Source organism: Temnothorax nylanderi, unplaced genomic scaffold (assembly GCF_030848795.1).
Source record: "Temnothorax nylanderi isolate EJ_2023f unplaced genomic scaffold, tnyl_v1.0 TNYL_tig0120_pilon, whole genome shotgun sequence".
In the NCBI taxonomy this organism is placed as follows: domain Eukaryota; kingdom Metazoa; phylum Arthropoda; class Insecta; order Hymenoptera; family Formicidae; genus Temnothorax; species Temnothorax nylanderi.
The window spans coordinates 157702-177479 of NW_027249182.1; the positions used below are offsets into that span (position 1 = coordinate 157702).

General features: G+C 41.3%; 2 protein-coding genes across 8 annotated transcripts in view; one reads left to right on the top strand and one right to left on the bottom strand.

Moving 5' to 3' along the window:
• Positions 1–13491, top strand: part of Ca-alpha1d (Ca[2+]-channel protein alpha[[1]] subunit D) — a 71087-nt gene extending 57596 nt beyond the window's left edge. For 4 of the 7 annotated variants that reach the window (XM_071713079.1, XM_071713080.1, XM_071713078.1 and 1 more), the window contains 17 exons: positions 145–346; positions 982–1251; positions 1376–1459; positions 1573–1761; positions 1852–1954; positions 2183–2331; positions 2430–2654; positions 3163–3367; positions 3444–3577; positions 3685–3786; positions 4116–4217; positions 4284–4393; positions 4856–4987; positions 6484–6845; positions 7234–7674; positions 8993–9120; positions 9249–13491. In XM_071713079.1, coding sequence (XP_071569180.1) covers positions 145–346; positions 982–1251; positions 1376–1459; positions 1573–1761; positions 1852–1954; positions 2183–2331; positions 2430–2654; positions 3163–3367; positions 3444–3577; positions 3685–3786; positions 4116–4217; positions 4284–4393; positions 4856–4987; positions 6484–6845; positions 7234–7674; positions 8993–9120; positions 9249–9668 — 3358 coding nt within the window. In that variant the 3' untranslated portion in view covers positions 9669–13491. Of the gene's footprint in view, positions 1–144; positions 347–981; positions 1252–1375; positions 1460–1572; positions 1762–1851; positions 1955–2182; positions 2332–2429; positions 2655–3162; positions 3368–3443; positions 3578–3684; positions 3787–4115; positions 4218–4283; positions 4394–4855; positions 4988–5444; positions 5489–6483; positions 6846–7233; positions 7675–8992; positions 9121–9248 lie in introns of those variants that run through there. The other 3 variants (XM_071713081.1, XM_071713082.1, XM_071713084.1) reach the window with 3 other exon arrangements.
• A 2552-nt stretch (positions 13492–16043) lies between these two features.
• On the bottom strand, positions 16044–19564 carry LOC139776445 (dnaJ homolog subfamily C member 2). Its single transcript, XM_071713085.1, has 5 exons — positions 19364–19564; positions 18717–18989; positions 18239–18623; positions 17059–18163; positions 16044–16624 (listed from the first exon to the last, which is right to left on the bottom strand). The coding sequence occupies exons 1-5, from the start codon at positions 19413–19415 to the stop codon at positions 16574–16576; spliced, it is 1866 nt and encodes a 621-aa protein (XP_071569186.1). The 5' UTR covers positions 19416–19564; the 3' UTR covers positions 16044–16573.
• Positions 19565–19778: the final 214 nt, after the last annotated feature.

The window sequence follows — 19778 nt, forward strand, 5'->3', positions numbered from 1 at the left end:
CAGACAAGTATCTTATTTTTTTCATATATTATTTCGATAAATGCGTAATTTTGTTAACAATACTCAGAAAATGGATAAGTAGGTACTGCAGTTCTAAACGCGAGATGTCAGATAGCTAACGTCGTCTCTCATGTCTGCTAACAGACTGTTAGAGTGGTCGATCGATTCGAACAAAGAAGATCATGGACCAATTCATAATTTTCGGCCGATAGTGGCCGCCTACTACATCATCTATATCATCATCATTGCGTTCTTCATGGTGAACATCTTCGTCGGTTTCGTTATTGTCACCTTCCAGAACGAGGGCGAGCAAGAGTACAAAAACTGCGAGCTCGATAAAAATCAGGTGAATCACACGAGTATATTAAATTAATGGGTTAATTGTGTTCAAATTATAATTAGCACTAATACCACGACGAGATCATGCATGACCCTAAGAACATTCCCAATTTCAATAAACTCTAAAGCAAACGCTTCGAAATATGCATTGTATTAAACATTACATTAAATTGTAATATTTGTGAAAATAAAATGTGATACAATCTTTGTTTCAAAATTAATCAAAAATAATAAACTTTAAAAGAATGGGAATAGAGTATCACTATTTATAATTTCGTTATACAATTTTCTTCGGCAATAAAATGCTTAGAACTAAGATTATAGAACTAAGTCATACGAAGATCCCATTGTGACTAGGGCTGGTGTTTTGCTTCGAAGGCTTCGATATTCAAACTTCGAAGCTTCGACATTACAATCTTTGAAGATCGAAGTTTCGAAGTTTCGAACAATCAAAATTATACAATTATTAATTGAATATAATAGTACCTAACAGGCACACATTTATAAAATTATACGACAAAATCCGAATAAAATTTCTAATGTTGCAATTATATCGCAAATATATATTTTTCGAAGCTGTCGAAGAGTAAACAGCATTAATTGTGATCATCATGGAGGATTAATAGTCGCTTCTTTCTGTAGAGAAATTGCATCGAGTTCGCGCTGAAAGCTAAGCCAGTGCGCCGATACATACCGAAGCATCGAATACAGTACAAAGTCTGGTGGTTCGTCACCTCCCAACCGTTCGAATACACGATATTCACGCTAATTATGATCAACACCGTGACGCTCGCAATGAAATTTTATCGCCAGCCGGATATCTACACGAATGTCCTGGACGTTCTCAACATGATCTTCACCGCCGTGTTTGCCCTCGAGTTCGTGTTTAAGTTGGCTGCGTTTCGATTTAAGGTGCGGGCTCGCATCTATGCGTAATTTTACATTTCGCATTTTGTTCAAAATGTTTCGTTTTTAAGTTTCACTTTATACGCCAGCGTTAATTATGCTTATAAACGAGCTCGTTATTAATTTGCAGAATTACTTCGGCGATGCGTGGAACGTATTCGACTTTATTATCGTGCTCGGAAGTTTCATCGATATCGTTTATTCGGAAGTTAACGTGAGTATCCGTTGCGCTCGACTTTGATCGAGCACCCGGGGCAATATTCCTGATCATATTTGAGAGGCGGAAGTATAAAACTGCCGCGCTAAACCATTTTGTCATCGTTGCAGCCTGGATCCACTGTCATTTCCATCAATTTCTTCAGACTGTTTCGTGTGATGAGATTGGTTAAACTGCTGAGCAGAGGGGAAGGCATCCGAACACTTTTATGGACGTTTATCAAGTCCTTTCAAGCTCTGCCCTATGTCGCCCTTCTCATTATAATGCTCTTTTTCATTTACGCTGTGATAGGCATGCAGGTAAGCAACGCCGATCGATGAAAAAAAAAAAAACACTGCGTGTTTGAAGCACATAAACGACGGTAATTTCAAATGAGCGCTTCTTTTCAGGTGTTTGGAAAGATCGCGATAGACGATTCTACGTCGATAAATCGTAATAACAATTTCCAGTCCTTTCCACAAGCCGTGTTGGTTCTGTTTAGATCGGCAACAGGTATATACAATTTTATTTGGCGTGAAATATTTGATATTGAAAGATGAAAATGTTACGATTCTGCTCGAAATTTCGTATTAGTTTTCGCTTAGCAGAAATCGATGTGCAATTTCCTCAATAAAATTTTTGACAATTAAAATATGCAATCGTAAAGTATTGTACAATTAGCCATTAAAGGTAAGCGTAGTACTATTAAAAAAAATCATGATCGAATGTTTGCGACCGTAGGCGAGGCGTGGCAAGAAATAATGATGGCTTGTTCGTCACAAGATAGCGTTAAATGCGACTCCAACAGCGACGAAAGCGACAAGAATAGTTGCGGGTCGGTCATGGCATTTCCTTACTTCATATCTTTCTACGTGCTCTGTTCGTTTCTTGTAAGTGCATCTCGTTCCAATTATCTCCGTCTCGCATTATTTTTATTTTATTATTTAGATCCTCCTAAATTTAATCGTGCGTATCTCGCGGAAAACAGATTATCAACCTCTTCGTCGCCGTTATCATGGACAACTTCGACTACTTGACGAGAGATTGGTCGATTCTCGGGCCGCACCACTTGGACGAGTTTATTCGCCTGTGGTCCGAGTACGATCCCGATGCCAAGGGGCGCATCAAACATCTGGATGTGGTAACGCTACTAAGGAAAATATCGCCGCCCTTGGGTTTCGGAAAGCTGTGCCCCCATAGAGTAGCTTGTAAGGTTAGTAAATGACTCTAATGACATAATTACATAATTATAGATCTGTAGATTTATCTACGATAGCCTATCTGCCTTGTATTGATACAAGAAAATATTATTTTCTACAAATAGCTGCATGATTTATTCTATATTAATTATTTTATTTTGTCCGCATTGTATTCGATAGATTATGACTTTTGCTATGTGTCAGATTCTAATAGAAAAACTTTTATCATTTGTATTTAACGAACAAACAAAGAGAATTGTTGCCTAAGGTAGAATTTAACACTAGAACTACCAAGGGAGTTGAAATGACCCATTTGACATTTTTTAAATAATTTATTACTTATTTTTAAAACACCTTAATTTCTGAAATTATATAGATGATTAATTTTATTAATTTGTTTTCTCTTTTTCTCTTTTCTTTTCTAAGATTTCTTTGGTAGAAATAAATATAGATTAACCTCCGGTAGTCCTAGTGTTAATAAATTAACGGAATTGTCCCTAATATCGATATTAAAAAATTCAGAGACTCGTCTCGATGAACATGCCGCTGAACAGCGACGGCACCGTATTGTTCAACGCGACCTTGTTCGCCGTCGTAAGGACGTCGCTGAAAATCAAGACGGAGGGCAACATTGACGACGCGAACGCCGAACTCAGGGCGGTGATCAAGAAGATCTGGAAGAGGACCAGTCCAAAGCTTCTCGATCAAGTCGTACCACCGCCCGGAGGTGAGCGTTTTCCTTCCATCGTGAAATTTGTTTTTATTCGCGGAATTAAATTTACACTTCGAATCGATCCTTCCAGTGGACGACGAGGTGACGGTCGGCAAGTTTTACGCGACCTTCCTCATCCAGGACTATTTCCGTCGATTCAAGAAGCGCAAGGAACAGGAAATGAAGGACGGCGACAGAGATTGTCACAATACTGTGACCCTTCAAGTAAGTTTTTTTTAGTTTAGGAGAAAATGTGTTTAGAACTTAGTTAGTTAGGATCATATTTGGATATTATTTCATATATAATAATACTTGCAATTTCAATTTAAAAGGCCGGATTGAGAACGTTACACGAAGCTGGCCCCGAATTAAAACGCGCGATTTCCGGCAATTTGGAAGAACTCCTCGACGACAATCCGGAACCTATGCACAGGGTAAGATCAACGATCGTCGTATCTTATATCCCGAAAAGCTCAATAAATAATAATTATTAAAATTAAATAACGTTAACGAATTTGGCAATAAAAGCCAGATGCTGCAATTAGTATGCGCGTATATAATTTATTATAATATAGTCTAGTTACATAGGATTAGCGTAAGTTTCAACCCTTTCTTTGGGTCATCCTCAATGCATAATATAAAAAAATTGTAGTTCAGATTACATCGGAGCTACAATTGTCGGAGTTGAACACAGTCAAATGGTTAAATTATTAATAATAATAATTTCTACAATAGCACGTTACGCGATTGTTAATATTTTCAGAGAAACCACTCGCTCTTTGGCAGCGTGTGGTCCAGCATGCGAAAAGGACATCACAGCTTCCACAGGGCGAAATCGCTAAAGGTCAACTCCGCCGCTGCGAAGGCACGTGATGTTTTAACGTAGAATTCTCCCCTGTCGATTGCGTACTAATTAAAAACTTGCTCGCAGGCTTCCCCGACCAATTCCATAGATTTTCTACCGTATGCCTCGTTGCGAAGGACCGTGGTCGCGGATGTCACCAAACAAATCGCTCACCAACTTGTGCCAAATGTAGCGAGGTAATTATTTCACGTATTTCGATTAAAAAATGAAAATTAATCTTTTCGATAATTTCTCTTTATATTTCCGAATGTTTTTATCCGTTATTGAGTTCTTTTGCCATTTGCAAAATTTCTTAAATGTTCAAAATGAACGCTGTATATCTTTAAAACTTTATGTCTACTCGATCATAAACATTAAAATTTAATTTTGTGATATCAAAGTGTTAGAACAACAAGAAGCAATTAAACTGACCCAAAATACTCTGGTTATACTTTAATAAAATGCGTAAAAAGAAACATTTATCTTAAAAGTTTTCCCAAAATATCTCACAAGTGGCATCTAGAGCGTGGCTTATATTTCTTTCGAATGCTTTTGTTAAAAGACATTAAAATTGTGCTAACTCAACTATATTGATTAATTAGTTGTATAGTTGATTAATCAATTGCTTGTATATTGACGCGTGAAAAATAATCGTACAGTGGTCTAAGTGACGGCGCGATGAACCAGATGGGGACCGATCTGCGACTGACGGGCGTCGAAGAGAATATCCCTCTGAGACCGCTCGCTGCCTTCGGCAATCCGGCGCAACAGACGTCTTACAAAGTGGTCGAGTAAGTACAGAACGCGTACAGAGCGAGCGAGCGAGAGATAAATTGCGGCGAGTGTCCTGTTTCTGTTTAGACCATCACGTCTCGTCCGTGTGTAATCGACAGTTATTATTTCCCACGACGATTTATCTTCTCTCTGTCTCTCGGTATATCACGTCACAGTGCATGCAGGACGCTCATCGGTTTGATTTTTTAATTGGCTCATTATATCACGCGAAATAATCTTCCTAAATATTCATATAATCGAGGAAAAACGCGGTTGCGTCACCTTTTATTTAATTACTTTCTTTTGTTAAGCGCGCGCGATAACGTATAGAACAATAAAAAAATGTTTATGCGACTTTTAGCTAAATTTTCCCACACTTGCAACAAGTTATTTGTTTCGCCTCTTAGAGCGGGTCGATTCGTATCATCTCTCATTATCCCTTTCGCTTTTCTGTTTACTATCGTACCGTTTCAGTGGATCGGGTAGCGGTAACTATCTCCATCCCAATAGCGAATATGGTAAGACAAGTTAGGGGGCGATCAGTAGCTGGCTTTCCATCATTTTTTTTTCTGTTTGATTCGCATTGCTTGCTCTGCGCGGCTGCATGCGTCTTTCACTAATTATGCCACGAGAATCCCGTTCAACTATTTCACGAGAAATAATGACTGACGTAAGAAACACCGGTTAAACGGGAATCGATTTGCAAAGCTGCGAGAATAATCAGACGCGCTGGCGGGTCACACATGTATTTCGAAATGCAAGGAGAATGCATTTGGGTCCCGCGCGCGGTAATTTATGTCCGGCTGATCGCATGTTGTTTGTACTACTACTACTACTACTATTAATTGTAGAGATTATCGCTATACTTTGATGATAATGCTTGTTGAGCGCCTCCAAATGCCTCGATAAAAAACCTGACCGACTCACAAACAATATTAATTTTCTTCAAAATATTATCTTTTAAATTGTCCTCAATCATTTTTTATTAAACGACATATTACAGTACACGGAGAGAATTTTATATTAAATTTTACTATGCTGCCGCACCAACTGCGGACCATCAAGACGCCACAAGTTTAAATGCTATGAACATAGCATTCAATGCTATAATTATAGCATTCAATGCTCCGCAGTTGGTGCGGCAGCATAGTAAAATTTAATATAAAATTCTCTCCGTGTATGTTTCTTCTTAAAAAATCTTGAACAATTAAATTCATTAGAGAAAGGGGAAAATTTTTTCCACATTAGAGAGACAACCGTTATTTATCATCTCAAATTAACAAATTTGTTATGAAATCTAATGTTTTGTGTTCTCCCAGACGGCAGAGCATTTTCCTACTCCATTTCAGACTCTCATTTAGAGGATCTTATTTCAAGTAAAATGTCTCGAGGCTTTCGGGGGTGCGTTTATCTGCCACGCATTTAACGTACTAAAGAACGGCCGTTACGCTTTTCTTTTCTTCCCTCCTGCCGTCCTACCCCGCGTGTGTGCGTGTGATGCACGCTCGTGCAGTCTTCAGGACGGAATCGAGCGGCAGTTGACGCCACCCACGCCTCCGCCGCGACGGAACCCACCGTCCTCGTCCACCGGCACCCCGAGCACCGGCACCGCCGTGCACACCCCCGTCGCTGCAGCGGCAGCAACGGCAGCAACGGCAGCCACCGCAGCCACCGCAGCAGCATCCGCGGCGGCCGGCACGACGAGCGGGTCGAGCGTCGCGACGACGACGATCACCGCGTCGTGCACTGCGAGCGCGAACACCTCGACCACCGCGACGAGCTCAAGCCCCGCTTCCTCGTCAAACGGGACGAACTGTTATTATACCTACGCGTCGCGGGGCTGCTGTGTCGATTGCGCAGTTTGGAGCAATCACGGTACGGGAAAACGCCGGTTCAGTCGGTCGCTAAGACTGCCCTGTCGCTGTGCTGGCGTTGAGGAGTCTCACTCTCCAATTAATTAATTTACTTAGAATTCATTTCACTTATCTAATATAACCAAATTCTCTTGGGTATTAACCATTCATAAATAAAATGAATGGTAAAAAATTGAAAATTACTATTAAAAATAGTGATTGACGTTACACAAAAATAATCAAATTATTGTAAAATTATACAAGTTAAAATTTTAGCTTCTTGTTTTTTAAAAATTTCATTCAACAAAATTTCGTCGCGTTTGCCAGCACAGTAAGACTGACTTGCGAAAACTTAGGCGCGACTAGGCTTACGCCCCATTGATAAAACGTCCCCGTGTCCTCGCACGCAGCCCTAGACGACTGCAACGATGAGGACACGTCAACCGGAAGCGGATCGAGCGATTCCGGCAGGTGGAACCCGCACTCGGAGGGCGGCGTGGCGCGGGGCACGACAGGGAAACCCCATGTCACCGTGCTGGGCGGCCGGTCGTCGAAGCGCCGGGCCAAGGCCCGTCGCGACGCCGCGACCGCCGGTGGCAAATCGGCACCGGCGAGCTTCCGGTCGCGGGACGCGGCCGCCGCAGCCGCCACGACGGCGGCGGGATCCGCGACCGGTGGTGCGGCCGCTACGTCGTCTGGCCCCACCGGCACGCGCACCGTTGCCAATGGCCTTAAAATGGCACAGAACCAGGCGATCGCCGTGGCCGGCTTCCTCGCCGACGTCGACTCGCGACAATGGCGCGTCTGCGCCTCCTGCTTGTCGCACCGAGCGTCGTCCTACCACGGCAGAGGTGACTAAGGCACGCGAGTGAATCCTTTGCGATCGCGACACATTATTTTTCCAAACGATCGAAATGACTTACAAATTATATTTTATCATAAATTATCCGATATTCGATCCAAAACTAATATTAGTGATAATATTGTGATTATGTAATAATAATTGTTTTATCGCTCGAGATTTATCACTCGAGATAAACAGGAAAATTATAATTGTAATATACATAAACGCTGTTATGATTTATAAATTCTATTTGTTTCTAACTTTTGTAAAATAATGCAGTAATTATGCGCGGAATTTATCACGTCAGATAATATTTTGGCAAAGAGAATAAAATTGAATTAATATTCAAACTATCGATCGCAAAGGATTGATATCAATGAAATACACCGATGCACCCTCAAATACGATCAACAATTCTCTTATTTCGTTATGTTTAGGATTTCATTAAATTCAGTTTCTTGCATTATATATTCATGCTTCAATTTTCTTGGCAATTCTTCTTGATAATTTTTTAAAAATTTCTTTAGTTTTTATTAAGGCACATAATTATTATTTTATTTCTAATCGAAGAATAAGTTTAATAATCAAAATTTGCTTTGATGTAAGATAATTGAAGCAGTTGAAATAATTTCATCAAATGGAAATCAAATAAACCTGACATGTAAAATCTACACTGCAAATCCAAGTGTGTTATTTTCACACGCATAAACGTCTAAAAATGACACATTTGCCTGAAGCTCTTTTTACATGTTTCTTGCGTGTTATACTACGTCATTTAACATGTTTAATCGTATTAAATTAAAAGTTAATACGTTCAATCGTGTCAAATGACGTGATTTAAAACAAGAAATGTGTAAGAAGAGCTTTTAGCTAAAATAATACACTTAGATTTGCAGCATATTTACAATGAGGTAGTTCGATGCATAAGATACAATCATTTTTCATTCAAACAACCCCTGCACGACAAAATCTCCCGAAAGGGATCGGCACAAAGAACAATACGAAGAGAGACGTGGATATGAAGCAAAGTGTTGCTCAAGGTGGTCAACCGCTGCTCGAAGCACGCGCTCTGTCAGCTTTCGAACTAACAAGTCTTGTTATCTTTACGCTTTATTCTTAACTGCAATTCGACCTGTACACCTAACACCAGTAATCTCGTGATGCTTGAGAGAAGCACTCGTATGTCACTAAATCAGTTTGTGTATACGCTATGCTCGCTAACGCAAAAAAAAGGCCTTTCGGCAAAAAGCAAAATCGAAAGCGATAAAGGAGGCAGGGCGTGACTGATTCGAGCTAACACTCTGACGCCTCTCCTCGTTCGTCAGTTTCCTGGGCCACTGAGAGTAACGGAAGCGTCGGCGCAGAGCGCCTGTCCCACAGTATGCCCGGCAGTCCCGCGGACCGGAAGCCGAACTTCGAGGTCATTGGGAGCGCGGAGAGCCTCGTCGGTCGGGTGAGTTTCAGAATAAACAGCAGTATAACTTATTGTTAGAAAGGAATAATTTAAAACGTTTAAAAATAATAAATCGTTTCTTTTTTCAACTTTCCAATAACATCCGCGCCACGTATCGGACTTTTCAGGTCCTGGTGGAGCAAGGTCTGGGCAAATTCTGTGATCCGGATTTCGTGCGGTACACGTCGCGCGAGATGCAGGAGGCGCTGGACATGACGCGCGAGGAGATGGACCAGGCCGCTCACCAACTGCTCCAGCAGGAGCGGCGCGGCCAGCCGTTGACCTACCAGCTACAGCAGGGCGCGGAGGAGCAGCAGCCGCAGCAGCACCTGCAACCGTGGAGCGGCGGCCAGCAACCGACCACGACCGGCATCGGTTACCAGCCGTTGCAGGAGCAGCCACCGAGTCAGCCAGCCTATCGCCAGCTGCATTCTTCTTCCAGCTACCGTCACCGCGGCAGTAATCGGCAGCAGCAGCAGCAGCAGCAGCAGCAGCAGGAGCAGCAGCAACAACAACAGCAGCAACAACAGCGACAACCGCCGTCCTAGCAGGACGAGAAGCTCGCCGCGACGCGAACATCGTCCACGTAACCCGAAAACTCCTACTCCCCCTCGTCGGGAGTAGTCGCCGAAGGACCGAGATCGTCAGTTAACATGAAGTAACTGCGAGAGGAATCGAATCGCCGACCTCCGACGGGATCTGAATCGATCGCGCGAGTTCGGATGGATTCAGACCGCGCGGGACTCGATTGCCGTTGTTGTTGTTGCTCGAAGAGCATAAGGACGCTTTATAAAAACTGTTCTGAATATGTATAGCTGTAGTTAGGTACGGATCGAGAGACGCCACTCGAGAGACAAAACGCTGACTTACAATTTAGTCTAGGGGAGGGAGAAACGGGGCGAAAGTCGCGACGAAGGGCGGACCGGCTCGACGTCGAGATGGTCCATCCCGTTAATGGACACCAATGAACGCGTTTTTTTCGTTCGAGCGAATATTTTCTAACCGAACGCGGGTGTTCATCCGGCACTTTTTGAGTCACGCGAGTCGCTCGCGATTCCTAACTTGGCACGGATATCCTTGAGCGAGATGCGTGCAAGTTAGACGATCGCGCGGAGCAAGCTGCTGTTCGTTTAGGCACAAGAATATATAGACTTTTAAGATGTATTTTCCCGCGACGGAGGATCAGGACGATCGAGAGTCGTCGCGGCGCGGAGCTTCATTTTTTTGAACGCGTCGAACGACCGCGAGATTAAAATCGACGGAGCATCCCGGGACCTGCGGGGGCTCCCGACGGAATTGAGTTTTACTTCTCTAGAAAACTCTTCTAGAGATTCGCCATTGTTCCCATTTAACGTTGATCTCCGTTTTCTGTTCGATTCGTCCCGATCAAGGGCGAACGCCACGTGTAGAAAATAGACGAATTAAAATGAAAGAAATAGGAAATTCCATAAAACTGTAAGCTTCTCATTATCAATTTTAGCGATTGGCTTTGAAATAGTATTTAATTTGATCTGTATAAAAAGCGCATAATTGGGAGCAATTAATTAGACATTCAGAAAGTAAATTCTTCCCTCAGGATTTTAAGATATATATTAAAGTAAATTCCGTACAGTATCGGTGTTAAAAGACACAAAAATCGAGAAATTTATAAAATTGTGAATTTTTAAAACTTTTCATGTCAAAGATTAAGTCGAATCTTGCAAAAATGGATGTCTCTCAATTATCTTAATTCGTCTATTTTTGCGTCTATTTTTTAGCGACATGATATTTTCTTTTACAAAACTCATCGCCTATTTTAACTCTTTACGACGCTTTATAGAATCTCTATTATCTCGTAAGAGTATTCTGACGTAATAACTTTTTATCAACTCACCATAATTTCCCATTGGACAGTAAAAATCTCTCTTCTAGACAGACAAGCGAAAAAGTTAGATAAAAAAAATGCTAAAATAAAAAATTCGGGTCGTAAAGGGTTAAAGGAGAATGAAAGAAAAAAAAACACGTCGGCGGATGATCGTTCTTACTGTTCTCACAATTGATTACTCTCGTTGTCCTTGTTCCGATGATTACCGGTTACTAGCACGATAATTACGACTCATGATTCATACGTATATAAATTCTAGACAAGATAACAAGTGCCTAAGTATCTATAACTTCTTTCGGACCAGAGAAAGACTTTTATCAACTTAGACAAAGTAAAACGACTATTATTGCGAATTATTATTGCGCGAGGAGAGAGAGCTGCGAGTGTGTTGTACACTACTGATGAAATGTTGTGACGATATATATATAGATATTATTATTCGTATTTGTAATTGTGTACATAACACCGTATGCGCGCGTATATTTCCGCTGAGATGCGTGAGGATGAATGGCCGATAAAACTAGCGCTGCGAGAGATTCGAGATTAGTATATTAATATAAATATATATATATATAAATATATATTATATCTCTAGATGGCAATCTCTATACAAACGAGAGTAAAGGGGGGCGGAGCGGGGCGTAACGGAGACGGGGATAAGTTTTGATGGGGTGTAGGACGCGGAACTTTTCCCCTCTCGGAGAAACGCGGTCACGCGATATATGGTTTTTATTACGTAAAGTGTAAACTCGAACGTGAAGACGATCGGATATGCAAAGATCTGAATCACGAATCTCTTTCTCTCTCTCTCTCTCTTTCTCTCTTTATCTTAATCCACGATTACACCCACTCAAGTGTATGCTCAACGATACGGAGAGCTTTATAAAGAGCCACTTCATAGATATTCCCGACAGTCTCATCTCTGGGGGACGCGCGCCGCTTACGAGAGATTTACCGGCGATTTTTAATTAACGACGAGTCAAGCGAAAAGTTTCGCTTCAATCGGCTAACGCGTTTGGCCTCGAAAATATTCTATTGTGCTGTGAGAGATTAATAGCAGTCCTCGAAGTTTGCTAATTTTGCAAGAAAATTTATAACGTTGTGCGAAAGTGTCCAGTTAAAGACGGTCAATCGAAATAAAAAATCGTAAAGTGATTCGAAATTAATCAACTTTTATACACAATGTATAATAATTAGATGCACATTGACTGTAATGTTACAATAATTGTATGGAATAATCGTGTGAAATGTGGAAGAGGATGTGAGCGAAAAGTTGCTCGAGAGATAATTGAAGATGCCTTCGTGCGAAATCTTTTTTGGAGTAAATCGTTTGGAAATAGCGCGGGTCCCCTTTCACGCACAAAGAGTTCACTCGTAAAAAAAAAAGAAACCGCAGCAGCCGCAGTAATTTTGTCAGACTTTTTAAAATCCGATCACAGTATGTAGAAAATCGCGTTATCGATGTGTGTGTCATTCGAGTGTGACTTTGGGCTTTTACGCAGAAACGTGAGATTGGAAACCGGAGGGGGTGCGTAGACACTGAAACTAACTACGTAAATGTTAACTTATAGACGTTGACAAATTTTTAAGCTCTCGTAAATTTTATAAGTATCTCGTCAATCGGCGTGGTTCTGGAGATTTGTCGCGTAATATGCTTCGATTTTTTTCCCGTTTGTATACTATGTCGCACCGTAAAAAAGAAAAAAAAAAGAATGTAATGTGGAGTAGAACCAATTAGAGTCTAATGCTTGATGGAAGAGACCTCAGAACTCAGAGTTTCGCCGAATTTCGGGCGAGCGCCGAGCGATTGACAAATCGGTTTATTGTTAACTACGGACTTACTAGTTTGGAATACTTTCAGAATCACGTCCCTCGGCAGCCTTCTGGGCTTGTCTACGACCAATGCGAACTCCACTCTCTCACGCATCTTCTCTTCGCGAATTTTTCTTACGTATAACTCGCCGATCTATTTCCCCACTTTACATTTCTTTCATATATCGCTTTGCTTTATCCTATAACGTTGTAAGCCAAAGAGCCCCTGCTTGCATCGACGATCGATTCGTAGATCGCACGATGTACGAATGATCGAAGATTTCTTTCATTTCTCTTCTTCCATTTAGTTTCTTCATTTTAAGTAAGTGATAACGCGAAACCGTTATTATGAAACATATAGTGTATATATAAATATATATACACGCACGTACATATGCCAAATTTTTAGAGAAGAGTTGGACGATGCTGAAGCAGCAAGTGTAAATTACAAAAACTACGGGTCCGTAAACACGACCACAAGTAGCGGCAGAATTTTTTACGCTCTGTAAGGTATAATATAGATCGCCGTCTGTTCCTCTCGTCTCTCGCGGACGGAAGAGATACAAAAGAAACACAAAAAGAATATAAAAAAAAGTAAATGGAGCGCTACACGGTCCAGAACCACTAATGTTTAAAAATCCGAAGTCTGTTTATATCTTATGATGTCTGAATAAAAATTGTCATAGCAATTAAAACCCCCGTGCAATCGATCTTTCTCGCTCATAATTTATGCTGCACATATACGTATAACGTGCGTATTTCGTTAGAATTTAACACTAGAACTAACCAAAGCAGTCAAGATGACTAGTTTGTGGGATAACGCGTGGCTCAGTGCCTACGCGAATGATTAGAAACACCAAGGTCCGTGGTTCGAATCCGACCCGGCCTTCATCCCATATATGCTTCGTTAAGAAGTTTTTCCCGATTAAGATCCTTATGGATTAATGGTCTGCACGATTGGGAATCGGAAAGGGTTCACAATCTGCAAGGCTTAAGATTCGTAAAGGATCAAGACCCTCTAGCGGTCCAATGGTTGACGGCACGTTAAATATTTCAAAGAAAAAAAAAGAATTTCATTGTGGTTAAATAAATGTTTTAGCACACTTATATATTTACTGAAAAATTCTGCATTATTCAATCCATTGGATTCAGTCCATGCAGTCCAATGCAGAATTTTTCAGTAAATAAGTGTGCTAAAACATTTATTTAACCACAATGAAATTCTTTTTTTTTCTTTGAAATATTTAACGTGCCGTCAACCATTGGACCGCTAGGGTCTTGATCCTTTACGAATCTTAAGCCTTGCAGATTGTGAACCCTTTCCGATTCCCAATCGTGCAGACCATTAATCCATAAGGATCTTAATCGGGAAAAACTTCTTAACGAAGCATATATGGGACGAAGGCCGGGTCGGATTCGAACCACGGACCTTGGTGGTTCTAATGAAAAATTCTGTGCAGAATTTTTCACACTTATTTACAGAAAAATTCTGCATTGTTTAATGTACTGAAAAATGCAGAATTTTTCAGTAAATATATATATAAGTGTGCTAAAACATTTATTTAACCACAATAAAATTCTTTTTTTTCCTTAAAAAAATGACTAGTTTGTAATTTTTAATCTCAAATTTATAACGGTGCATTTTTTGAAATTTTCCGTGACTTTTGTTGTAAATGATTAAATTTATTTTTCCCCTTTATCTTTTTTTTCAAAAGGAATAAAGTTTTCAGGAAAAGGAAAGATATCGGCGTTGGATTCTCCAAGATAATCATCTGGCGAGTAAATGGTGAAACTAAATGAGATAAAAGATGGATAGATTATTTGCGATTCAAAATTGAAAAAAAAAAACACTTTAGTTGCGAGATGGGACGCGGCTTCGTTTGTGCGCAATTATAGAGTAGTTAATTTTTCAACGTTCTAGCAATGCTTTCTTCGTTAACGGCTGTCTTTTTATACCGTTTTACAATAGGACGAAATTTACAAAGAAACGCGTCACCGTTCTGTTTATTACGATAAACAGTAATAAACTGATAATGCGAAACATGCACGTCGTATATTATTACGAAGTTTATCGTAAATCGCATATAGAAAGACCAACATTTTCCATTTAGTGAGACTGAAAAAAAGATCAGGGAGGTCGAGAATATAGCATAGTTAAAATTAAGAGAAAAATGACGAACCTGCGACTGCATGGAAGAAATCTAATTCCAATCAGCTGAGAGAAATTTAAAAAGGAAGCCGACTTAGGACTCGATTTAGGGCCACTATTTTCGACGTCTGTTAACTTCTAACCGACCATTAATTATCGAAATAGCCAACTCCTATTGGCTATTCTGATAAGTTAACGGTCAATTAGAAGTTAACAGACGTTGGAAATAGTGGCCCTTAGAGTATTCTGTATAAATGTATGTTTTCATAAAACGCGCGGAGAGCGGAAGATATGCGATTTAGCAGGACCAATCGTGTATTTTTACTGTATTAAGATTGTTTTTCAATCTATTTGTTACGGACAGTGCTCGATTCGTTTGAAATAAAATTTATAACAGCCGGGAATTAATATTAATTGTAATAATTAATAATAATAGTAACGTCGGGTAGTGTGAACAAAGGGCGCGAAACTTTCCGATACAAGAGACGGTGTTTAGCGTGCATGATAATGGAACAAAGTGCACGATAATTATATTCATCTACCCTGTTAGATTTTAGTAGCATACAGATACTGGAGACTCGTCGAAGGACGCATCTTAATTATATTTTGCCGTTCGCGTAAATTTATAACAGTGCGTAATGCCGTGTGTTTCAATATGGAATATTCTGAACTTGGAACGTTGAAATATGGGGTGAGAAAAATAGGAAATAAAATTGAACGGTGACTGAAATGAGATTTCTTCACGAAATCCTATCATATCGTCCTCGAAGAATAGTTTTCTTTTTTTAGCGATAGAGAGAATAGCCATAAAATTTATAAAATATTCACAAATATATCAGAGAAATAACATTATTTTCATAAATCAAGACAAATCGCACGAAAAATGTTTGCACAAATTTGACAATAATGTTTCTTTTTTTTTAAGGAACATTATTGCCAAATTCTTTTTTTTAAAGAGATTAAATGATACTTTCAGTCATTTAAAACGTTTATATAATTATGGCAAATGAAGGATTCATATAATCAGGATAAATAAAGGATAAGTACTCACGGAACGGGATTACGGATCATCGACGGGCATTTTTATCCAACGGACGCTTTTCAAAACATTGTTGTTTATTTATAAAGTCCGTCGCTCTCCTCTGGCCGTTGCTTCTTTCTGGCGGGCAGCAGCAGCAGCAGCTCCTCTTTATTTTACAGTACTTACAATATGAAGTATAGGTCGGTCGCGAAGATTTATGTTGCCAAAAAAAAAGAAAAAAACTACACACAGAGGATTCTCCTGAGTTATCTTCATGGAAATAATGATCGGGTAGCAGCACGGCTTCAAAGGTACCTTCAGAGTTGTTACAGCGCGTCGAAATAAAACTATCGCGGAATCGACTGAACAAAACACGTCGAATTTCTTCTGCATGCGTATCGGCTGTAGAAAGGCACAAGTATGGCCAGACCTTGCATCAAATATTTAAGGTAAGGTTCTTGTCCTCCAGTCTTAAATTTTGTTTATAATTTTCTAAGGAAGTAATTCATTTCGAGGAACGAAATAACCGTCACTATCGAAATCACGAAATTGAACTAGAGTTCAATAAGTTAAAGAAGGAAATTTCGAGCTTAGCGTGCAGTTAATATTATTTTGTCATCTGCGCCGCCTTCTTCGCTTTCACTAGCTCGACCAGTTCCTGCAACAAAGAGAAACAAGTGTAGAATTGTAGCTCGGTTTATTGTCCGTTAAGCTAATGTAATGCTTGATGTAATTATTTCAAATGTCGTCTTTTATCTTTTTTCCTTTCGTTCTAAAAAAGGAACTTTATAGTTGAGCATTCATATAACGATGTTTAATTTAATATTACATGAAATTTTGAGATTGTATACTTGCATTGTGCAATTATAATGATTATATAATATGAGGGAATGAGTACTGAAGAAGACTAACAAATGAAGTTGAATACGTTTACCGTATTTATTTTATTTATGAGTATATAATTTATTTTTAATATAATCTCTTGAATTTAGTTCGTATTGTTGTCCCATTATTCCCTCATATTGATTTGCGTAAACGAGCCTAACATTTCAATATAATGATATAAAGTAACGTTCTTTTTTTAATGCTTACCTTGTATCTCTTCATGCATTCCTTTTTCGTTCTAGTAGGTATACACGCCGCGATCTGATCCCATCTGTCCGGGACTGTCGTAGGATAAGTTTTCAGTGCTTGCTCCAAGAGTTTTTGTTCACCCGGTGTCCATGGGGCCGCTTCTTTTTTAATCTCTTTAGGTTCAGCAGCTACGCCGTTCGCGATTGGATGATCTAGACGCTCTGTAACGGCTGGCATTCTTTCTTCGATAGCTTCCTTGCTTTTTTTCTCAGCGATGAAGTTGTCGAAGGCTTTCTTATTCGCTTGTTCCTTTAAGCTCGATTTGCTAAAGTCGGTCGACTGTAGACTCTTGGCCTTTGCCAGAACTTCCTTGGCGTCGCGGTTGACTCCGCTGGTGGAGCCGCTATGTTGATTAATGAAATTCGCCACTACCTCCCAACGTTGATTGGTACCGGCAGGGAACAGATTAACCGCTTTAATCAAGAGTTGCAAGTCGTTCTCGCTCCAGGGTGCAGTGTAGGTCTTGGTCTGCTTATCAGACGTGTTTCTCGCATCGTTACTGATCACATTTACGCGGCGTTCTTCCTCGATTCTTCTCTCAGCTTCTTCGACGACGCTCAAAAACGCGGTTCTGCCATTGGCCTGAAGATTCTTCATCGCCTTTTCCAGCTGGATGAGCTTGAACAGTTCACATATCTTCTCTACGCTCTCCATGTGTCGGAGACTCTCTTCCGAGCTTTCAGCAAAGTAATTGTTTGCCTTGCAAAAGTCCCTGAACGCCTTTCTTTCTTTGCGCAACGCCTTCTTTTGTACTTCTCGCTCTTGCTTCAACGCATCTTGCTTCGCCCTTTCCTCAGATTCTCTCTTCTCCCTCTCTAATCTCTCCTTCTCCGCCGCGTCCCGTGCTATTCTCTCTTCTTCCAGTTGCCTGGCCTTTGCTGCCTCCTGCTTCGCCCTTTTCACCGCGTTCTTCTTATCTCTGTCCTCTTGCTGGAATTTCTTTATCCTAGGATCTACATTGTACGCCATGTCCACTAAAGTGCGTATTCGCGCCATCTCCTCTTTTTTCCGCTTCGCTCTCGTGGCTTTGTTCTTCTTCTCGATCCATTTGCGCATGTCCCGGCTGCAATTAATTTCGTCGTAAAAACACTATGCTGCAATTTTCCTCGAAGAAAACCTTGTGATTCGTCGTACTTACTCTTGGCCACTCTCCTTGTCTTCCTCGTCGAGGTACGAGTACTCGCGCCAGGAATCGAAGTCGTACCAAAACGAGTAGAACTGTTCTACCTTCTCTCGCGGCGTGAATGGCCCGCCCAATCGCGGCACAGGCTTCTTCACAGACCAGCGTGAGTTATCTTTGAAAGCTCTACCCAGTACCTCGTAAAAATTGTTCCGACAGTCCTTCTCGTCCGGCAGACTGTCGTTGAAGTAAGGATCCACACTGTCGTAGCTACGCCTCTTCGCTTGACTCCCGAGGGTTTCCCAGGCGCGCGTTATACACGTGAAGTAGTCGTCGTCCGGTCGGATTTCTTCACCCATCGCCTTGCGCTTATCGGGATGGTGTTTCAATATCTTCAACTTGTCTGCAACCCACATATTAGACATATCCAAGTTGTTGTCAACCCCGAATCAACGTTTACATCTATAATTTCCTTTACCGGGCATACTTTACGTACAAGCTCTCTTGATAAGATCCTCGGTCGCTCGATGCCTGCGATCTTTCAAGCCTAGAACGGCGTAATGGTCCTGATCCTTCCAGTCTCGCGGGTCCAACGACCTGAGGTACTCGAGATCGTCCTCGAACTGATACTGGGACAGATCCTCCTCCTCGTCCGACGACTCCGAGACGCTGGACCGCGTGAGGCTGCGGTGGAACTGGGCTCGCCATGCCTGTGCGGTCGAATATAAAACTACTGCACCCGCTGTGCCGGCGTTGGCCTTGCCCGCATCTGTAACATGTCGGTCTTAAAATTTGTCTCGTAGAAAAAGGATCGCGAAGGATCCTTCGTCACGCGACGCGATGAGATAATTATGCGCCGATCGAGATCGCAGATGGACTATCGGACGCGAAGTCAGGTGCACGCGTAAAAATCGAATAAGTATCTCTCATGGACGATCGTCTTCCTGGAATTACGCGAACGCGACGCGAACCAGAAATTTCCTCCCCGCGATGAGAAACGAGCTGAGCTAATTGATCGACACCCATCGAGCTAAAGTTTTGTGAAACGCGCGAGCTCATCCGAAAAACCCGCTGCTTCCTGACGCATCTAACCAATCCTAACCTCTAAAGGCCGGTGTCGCGCAATAGAGAGATATGGCTCACCGGATATGGAATTGAACGCCGCGGAATCCTCGTTCCCGCTGCCGTCCGTCATCGTTGCGTGTGATCTTCGCGACGAGCTGGTCCTGAAATCGCACACAGGACACGCGATAACGGCTCGTCGATCGCGCTACGTATCCCTCGAACTCACGAGCATGAATACCGCGAGCGCCAGCGCCGCCAGCTCCGGCCGGAACTCCGGAATCCGCCGCTAAACCTAACTCGACCTTCGAACGGGTGGAAAGCGTGGGAACTTTTCAACTTTAACAATCTCCTGTTCACGTTACACCCAATATCGGCGATACAAGATTTGTGTTCATCAATGCGGATTAACTTTCGATTTAATTTACTTTTTATCCTTTTCTAGTTTAAAGAATTAGAAAAGATAAAAAAGTAAGTCAAACTGAGATTAAAGTCA